This window comes from Labrus mixtus, chromosome 6 (genome assembly GCF_963584025.1).
Source record: "Labrus mixtus chromosome 6, fLabMix1.1, whole genome shotgun sequence".
Classification (NCBI taxonomy): Eukaryota; Metazoa; Chordata; class Actinopteri; order Labriformes; family Labridae; genus Labrus; species Labrus mixtus.
The window spans coordinates 6,681,617-6,690,337 of NC_083617.1; the positions used below are offsets into that span (position 1 = coordinate 6,681,617).

General features: G+C 43.1%; 1 protein-coding gene across 1 annotated transcript in view; it reads left to right on the plus strand.

Annotated features, from left to right (window-relative positions):
* Positions 1–8,721, plus strand: part of antxr1d (ANTXR cell adhesion molecule 1d) — a 29,844-nt gene extending 21,123 nt beyond the window's left edge. The window contains exon 18 of the mRNA XM_061039704.1: positions 7,549–8,721. Coding sequence (XP_060895687.1) covers positions 7,549–7,860 — 312 coding nt within the window. The 3' untranslated portion in view covers positions 7,861–8,721. The remainder of the gene's footprint in view (positions 1–7,548) is intronic.

Consider the following 8,721-nt stretch of genomic DNA (forward strand, 5'->3'; position numbering starts at 1 on the left):
GGAAGGTTGCGGGGGGAATAGAATCGAACCACAAATTAATTGACAATGAAATGTACTTTTAGAAAGAGGCGTTTTCCTTCTAATCACAGTAATGACGTGGAAAAGTAGCCTATCAGTGGTGGTGTGATTTAAAATCCGGAGTCCGCCCAGTCCCAGACCGAGACAAGACCGAGTAAAAATGCTTTCGATTCCGAAATGAGACCCAGACCTTCAAAAAGTGGTCCTGAGCCCGAGACCGGTTTCAAGTACTACAACACTAAGCTGTAGTTTAGTAAACGTGTGTAAAGTCAGTAATGGCTCTGTGGGTGACTGACCCTTTAAAGACCGGGTAGGATACTGAAGACTGTCTGTGCGTTGCCAGATTTTGTTTGTGGACAAATGAACATCTGCATCTAGTCTTTTTGTTCCTTCTCTTTGCATAAAGACAACACGTGCCAGTGAGCTTCATGTACAGCAGCTTCAATACTGACTGTCTACATGCACACTGACACACAGAATGACACACACATAGGCTGAATCAATGAGGTACTGATACTTCTCTCTTGGTGAAAGCAGCCATTGTTCATGCACAAGGAGTACTGTGCTCCTCTGTACTTTTCTTTGAAAGTTCCCCATGACTCCCGGGTTTCTATCAAGCTTCCAAATCACACATTACACACTCACTCCCTCTTTACAAGTATAAAAATCAGCTCCTGTGTCACTCTGGGTTTTATTTGCTTTGGTTTCTGCTGCAAACCTTATTATGCTTTATAACCGGGAACTAGAGCTTCTACTGCTTCTCCTAAATCACGACACGATAGCGGAGCGGCCACTCTTATCTAACCTTGACCCTGTGTGTGTGTGTGTGTGTGTGTGTGTGTGTGTGTGTGTGTGTGTGTGTGTGGCATCCCATAACCTCACTGACATGTTTTCATCATCACACGGGTTGTCATGGTGAAACATCTGCTCCGTTATAAATGGTTTCATTGTCGGCGTTTTGTAGCTGCGGCCATATCACTGTAAAACGTATTGATTTGTTCCTTGAATGGCATGATTCATCCTCGGGGTGTCACAGCGTGAGCGTGTGTCTCTACTGTATCTGGAGTCTATAGATGTGGTCGTCACCAGTGGGTTTTATCCCTTCTTTCCGTCTTGAACTTTTATTTCCTAAGCGGTACAATTCATCTCTGTCGGGACAGAAGTTTCAGGAGTCTTTGTCCGACACTTTTTGTGAAGCAGTAGATCACAGAGCTGCTCTGCGATGACCCCCGCAACACCCTTCACGAGCCATTAGCTCGGGAAAATACAACGCTGCCTCTCACATGGAATGAAAAGGATGGGGAAAAATTCCACTTTTGTTGCAAAGGCCAAAGTCGTTCAATTTTGTCGCTTAAAAGCGATGTCACACATGAAAGACGACAATGATCCAGACTCAGATCTGAACTCAGAGAGTGAAGTCCTCGTGGTTGTAATGACGAGTTCCTCTGCAGAAGTGTAGCTGGTGGACTTCTAATTTGTGTTATTAAGAAATGAAAGAAGCTGTGACTCTGGGATCTTTTTATGGTTGGCATTGATTTATTTTTAAAACACACACAGTGAAACAGAACCTCCTTACTATCCGCTCAAGCTCCTATGCATATCAAAAACATGAAACAAAGATGTGTGACACAGAAAATGAGCAACACGGGGATTAATTAGGGAAATAGATGAGCAAAAACAAATATGCTCTTCAAAAGGAGAAAGTTACAAAAGGTTTGACTGGGGGGAAAAACCATGGCTTCATACCGTCAATCTTGAGTTTTTCTTATTTTTCCTTTGCACAGACAAAATGAAACAAACAAATATTTACAGACATAGTTCATGTCAGTGTGGTTCATAGTTTTTTAAGATTTATTTTTGGGCTTTTTGGGCCTTTTTATTAAAGAGATAGGACAGTGGATATAGAGTCTGAAATCAGGGAGAAAGAGAGTAGGGAATGACATGCGGGAAAGGAGCCACAGGTCGGATTTGAACCTGGGCCGCCTGCTTTGAGGACCACAGCCTCCATACATGAGGCGCGCGCTCTAACCACTGCGCCACCAGCGCCCCATGGTTCATAGTTCTTGATGCTTTTTTAAAAAAATATCTCTGAACCTGCAGCTTGACGACAAACAGCTGAGCGTCATGGCAAAAAGCACAGCGCTAAGAAGCTCACGTCAGACTTCTCCGATTGTTAACAAGCGGCTCGGGAGGAGGTCGTCCTGCTTTCTCCCCACATTACTCCTCCTCCGCTGCCTCTGCAAACGGCCATCAGCGGCCTGCCAGTTTCTGCCACACTCCCTGTGTGCGCTTGAGCCCTCCTTGCTGTGTGTGTGTGTGTGTGTGTGTGTGTGTGCGGCGTGCATGTGTGTGTCACTGTAACGTATGTCTCAGCTCTTCCGAGTTAGCGTCACACAAACAGATGGAGGAGTTGAAAGGCCACGAGCCATATTGTGACAGAAGAGATTCGCTTCTTTTGTCCCCAGAGCTGATGGCACTGATGGGACCGTCACACACAGAGCGGAGCGGACCAGAGGGCGGCCACCGTCCCTCCACGGCCCACAAACAACAAAACGAGCACCTCCCCTTCTTCACCCTCCTCTGTCTTTACCTCCCTCTGATTCCTTTAAAGGCTCAGATCACCCAAATGAGAAATACACAAATATCCTTACCTGCCATCTTCTCGTGGCGTGTAGCCATGTCGACATTTAGTTGAATTCAAGTTTAGGGATATCTGGAAATTTCACATTTCTGAGGTTGATTGGAAATGTGATTCTGCTGCTCACAGTGTTGAAGACAATATCTTAACTGATTCATTTTTTCTGGATCTTTAAATTAAACATTTAACAGGATTGAATTATGGAATTTGTTTGCTCATTGGCAGGGAACTGAAAAAACAAATTATCATATTTTTATAAAATACTCTCCTTTAAATCAGGATATTTTACTGAAAATAGAAATTGTTTGGTAAAGATATTCCAATACTCACACCGGTGTTGACTTGTTTCAGACCAAAATGTTGTATCCAGGATTGGATGTTTGGGTTTTACACCAGCTAACATGAATCAAATACAATAATTAATTACCCAATACCTACCCTAAAAGATGTCATGGGATACAAAGGTGTGTGTTTCTGTGTGTGTGTGCGTCTGTACCTACATAGCTTCTGTAAAAAAAGGAAGTCTACAGTTCGACTAAAGGCAATGTTCAACAAAGCAATAATATTATATTTATAATAATCACCCATAAGACAATTAGAAAATAACACAACAAAAGTTTGACTCACCTCTCTTAGAGGGGTTGAATAATACCACTGATGAATGAGATTTCAAATAAATTATGGTGTGAGCATGATGAAAAAAAAAAAACAGCAATGCCGGTTATGTTAGCCAGAGATAGCTAAATGTTAGCAATAAGTGTTTTTCCACCAATCATATGTGTAGGCTTTTATCGCCCTGGTATCAGATGACTGTTTATATCAGAATTGGTATCAGGAAGGAAAAAAAGGTTGTGCTCACATCTGAGTTGATTATTAACTTCATGGAGAGGAGTTCCAGGGAACAGTGAGGGTTTCACTATGAGGAGTAATGACCCACCGACCCAGGAAAGAGTTACTGCTGCCGGGTGACACGTGGAAAGATTGTCTAGTTCAGCAAATTTGAAATCTCTGACATTAAGACTTTGTTTTAGGAGGACGATTAAACACATAAACAGCATTTTAAATGGTTATAAGACCGGCTCCTACAGCTCCCATCTACATACGTGGATTGTACAAAAATGTTAATCAGCACAGACTGAACCTTTGAATTTCATCTCTCTATGTGTATCCTACATTCCAGAGCACTATATGTGACGCATGAACATGTGTTACCTCTCGTGAGTGCACATGAGGCATCTTTCTTATGTGAGTGGATCGCAGTAATGTCATGTGAGGAGACAGGCAGAGCTGTCAGGTCGGATGTGCGTCTGGGCTCCCTTCATCTTTCTCCGTTTTTCTTTACTATAACGTTGAGAAACGTGTGCTTGTGTGTTGTTTTCTTTGTAAACAGCTACAGAAGTATCTGCTCTATGTGTGTGTGTGTGTGTGTGTGTAAGGAGGGCAGAGTCTTGGGGCTCAGAAGGAAAAAAAACGGAGGCTAGACGGTGTGAGGAGGGATGCTGCGGGTGATTTAAGGGTTTTGTTTTTCCCAAAGAAAAAAAAAAAGAAAAGGGGGTTGAGGGTATGAGTAAACAATCCCCGAGAGGGGAAGTAAAGCAGTGACAGACACTACAAGCCAGAGGGACAGATTCAGTCATTGAACAGCACAAGTGAGACAATGCTGACCTCTCACACAACCCATCCATCTACATTCAGAGGTGATGAGAGTCCACACACTGTTTACTCAATTAGACAAACAGATATTTGTGGGAAAAGAAGACCCTTGAAAAAGCAGAAGTGCTCTTTAGACGTCTGTATTGAAGTAGAATTGAAAAAGTACGGGCTCTAAAATGTTCTAAAAATGTATTTTAGAACTATCTGAAGGTCATTTCTTCTGACTTTGGGTGACGTTTACACTTTGAAAAAAGTAAAATTCTTTAAAAAATAAAAGTAAAATAATATCGATGCTCCAATTTTCAAATCAGAAGGACGCGGCAGATTCTCTGAGACATTTACAAAGCTGTTTGATTTACTTTCATCCATGTGGATTTACATTTACATAACCATCTCGTTAAAAGAAATCACATTTAATAGATTAAAAGAAATAAAAAAGCTGAGTTTACAATTTTTAGATGTATTTTTAGATTGTCTTAGCTCATAGTTTTAGTCGTGCAGTGTTTGTTGTGTCATATGTACTCATGGATATGCTAAGAGATTGTCTTTTATATTTGTTTCTGTCCACGTCTTTAAGGCAATGATGCGAAATATAAATGGTCGTTTAAGGATGCACCGATATGGAGTGCGGATAGCCTAGCGGGTGTGTCGCGCGCCCCATGTACTGTATGGAGTCTATAGTCGTCGTTGCAGCTGCTGCGGCTTCGAATCGCAGAGCTTATTTGAAAAACAGATGCAACAAAGTGATGAAAAAGCATCTATGTCAGAGTCGTCCATTGGCTAAATTGTCAGCAAAAGCACTGATTTAAAAAAAAGGTGCATCTCTATAATCAGAGAAAGTACAGGTTGGTTTTAACATTTAATAGTATTAAATTATCTTTATTGGTTTTTCAAGCAATCAAACGAAAAACACACATTGACATCATCGTTAACATTTGAGGTGTTCAACTTGAAGCTGTCAGAAAAAAAGATACTCACGTAAAGAAAAAGATGCCCAAAAGTCTTCTAAAGTATAATTTGTATTTGTTGCTTCCTTACTGACTTAATGTCATCTACTTCCTCTTTTCGATACATTTCCGCTGCTCTTTTCACGAGTCACCCTATATTTTTCGGTGCTCTCCTGCAGCCAGCCCCCTAACCTTCCTCTCCCTCTGTTTCTGTTATTCATGAGCCGCAGGTTTCATTCAGCCCATATGTTCTGGTGGAGGCATGCTTACAGTCACACACACACACACACACACACACACACACACACACACACACACAAACACAAACACTCCCATATTCATGAGCTTGTGTTCTCATTGTGTCCATATGCTGTCTCTGGTGTTGTGCTGCTGCTCTGCTGCTCACAGACTGGCCCTTTCACCGCGGCCTGGACACAAGACCCCAGCAGTCAACCCCCCCTCGTTCTGTCCTCCAACCAGGGTGCCCCCAATCAATTACCCAGCCATCATATACACACACACACCCATATGAACACAAAGGCCCCCTCAGTCACAAAGCTACTGCCGCTGAGGCCCTCTTATTGGCCCCTGTGTGACTTTAGGGCCTCTCTGTTTAATAAGGTGTTATAATCAGACCACCAAGGGTCTGTGACACAGAGACCTACTCTCCATCCCTCACACACACTGACTGAGCATGACAAGTGTGTGTGTGTGTGTGTGTGTGTGGAGAGAGAGAGAGAGAGATAGGAGGATGCAGGGAACAGGGAGGAAAACCATCAATGAGAACAATGAGAGAATCGGTCCATTTGAGCAGACTTGTAAATTATGGTAAATTCTAAGGGGCCTCTGTTAACTATTGTGAGGATGTTGAAGCCCTCCCTCTGCATTCAGACATGTCGAGCACATAAGAGACATAAACCGCTTTCTGTTCTGCATCAAGAGAGTCGCACCAGAGGCTCGGAGAGACGAGGAGGGGAAGTGGGGAAAGCTTGAGCCTGCAGAAGCGTATGCGTGTGTGTCGTCTTCGCTCGCATCTCAGCTATTGTAGTGCAGGTGTGGACAGAAGACAGAAGTAGCTCTGTGTGTCCTCAGAGGCCTCGGACACACGGGCCTCTATCTGCAGAGCAGATAAGACTCACAGCAACCACTGTGCCTGTTGGATCTGAGCGGCTCATTGATTTTTGCACACAAAGACACACTGCATGTAAAGCTGTATTCTGCACGGCAAAATCGGCATTCATCATATGACAAACGCATGCAACGTGGGATAACGTTCAATATTGTAATTCTGATTAAAAAAGTGTGATAGATAACAAATATCAGAGGGTGCGTATTCATGTTGAAGGGACAGTTTGGATTTTTTGAAGTGGGGTTGTAGGGGGTGCAAAATTATCTTTTTTTTATCCACAGTAAACGCCATACATGGAGAAAATTATAATTTTTTCGTAGCCGCCCGCTAACCCGAAGAGCTGGACACGTTCATGATGCGTCACAGAGTAGTGCTAAATCAAAGTGGTTTACCGACGACAAAGTCAAGCGCTGAAAATTTTCAAAATGTAGCGTTCAGTTACATCATCGTTAGTTTTTTGGTAATTTTTGTTTTAATGACGTAGTAAAACTGAACCCGTCTGCAGCGATGTATTTAGCTTCTGTACCAGCACTGACAGGTTTCCCAATAAAGGCTCCGAGCTGACCTGCATCTCCTGTGGCTAACACACTTACTATTGACAGGTAGCTCGTGCAACCCCACTTTAAAAAAAAGGAAAAAAAGGACGACCTCTTTAACTCAGTTTGTCTCTGCGCTGTCTTTTCAGGTTTCACACAATAACTGTGTTTGCTACATGTTTCTCCTGAATCCAAAATAAATATATAAATCAGTATTTTCCCCCCACCACTTCATTGGCAGCATTTAATCTGAGGGTAACTGATGGCTCGATAGCTTTAGCTTGATCCTACTGTGTTAGCGTGACGTGAAATCGGCCTCCTGCATGCACAGTTCCTTCCAAATGTCCCGGCTATAAAAGTAGACGTGGTGGAGGGGTTTCAGTAACCCAACGCTTTGCAGAGAACAGAGTGTATCCCAAACCAGAAAGACATTATCTCAGTGCATTTCCAGCACATCGAGTGTGTGGTTTGGTTTAATGTGGTTGCATGGTCTCCAGCATGGTTGTTGACCGCTCATCTGTTTACTTTTAACTTTGGTAGTTATGATTTGACCCAGTTCGATTCTTCCAAATGGATTCTGATGTGTAGCTCTGGTCTGACATTTCTCTTTGCCTTTGTGTCCTGCAGGGTCGTTGTATTAGTTTCCAGCGGGTCAAAGATGCAGAGTCCACCTCAAACAACCGGCCTCCTCCTCCTCCTCCTCCTCACACACATCTCTCTAATATATCACCTCCGTCGCCGCCTCCTCCACATGCCGAACAGCGACCCCTGGTCTCCAACTCTGTTCCCCGTACGAAGCCGCCGTCAAGAGGGCCCCGCACCACGCCCCCCGCCCGAGCACCCCCCTCCGTGACCCAACCCCCTCCTGGTCCGCCTCCATCTCGTGTCCCTCCTGGACCTCCAGGACCACCGCCATCGCGACCCCCACCCAGGCTCTGATTAAGAGGAGAACACCTCGACACATCATGTCCTCGTTTAAGACTCAGGCAGCAGAGAGAGACATCAAAATGTTATGAGGCAGGAGCTCCGGCCTGGAGCTCTGTGCTTTGTTGCTGGACAGCAAAAAATATTTATCTGATTTTAAAGTCAAACAGGAAAACAGCATGTAGTCACCTGATGAAGCCTGTGTGTACAGTTAGATGTCGGTGTTTTGCAGAGGTAAGAGGAAGTGCAAACCTTTCTGGAGATGTATCCCAAAGGAATGAAATGTCAGCGAAAGTTAGATTGAGACAGTTTGTTTGAATGACAAATGTAAATAAACGTTTACTTTGGGGTAAGTAGGGAATCATGACTTTAAGGATAAGGGGTGTGGTGAGAAATTCAGCCGTAAGTGAGAGATGAAAGCTGAATGTTGGTTCTGGTTTTTAGACACGTTAGGTTTCACACTGTTTCACCTTTTAAACCAAAGAAACTTTTTCTACATCTTTGTTAAATTTAGTGTATAACTACAGCGATCTTATTGTAACTGCAGGGCAGTTTCACCATACTTTATTTATTTCAGCACAAGCCCTTCCTGCATCTGTTCTTTATTTAGTATCAGCTGGGTTTCTTGTTGTTGTTTTTTAAAATCACTGCGGGAGGGGATTATCAAGGTTGATATGAGGGGGGGCTTCCTGGCATGGCTGATCAGATGTATTTGTGGTCCTAATGGCGCCTTCTAGTGGAGGGTTTTTTTTTTATTGAACTTTTGTATCTTCAGGGTTTTCTGTATTCTGCATTTACTGACTGAAATGATCATTTGCATTGTTTCTTTATTAACAACCTTTTTTTTCTTTTTTCAATAAACAAAGTGGGATTTTT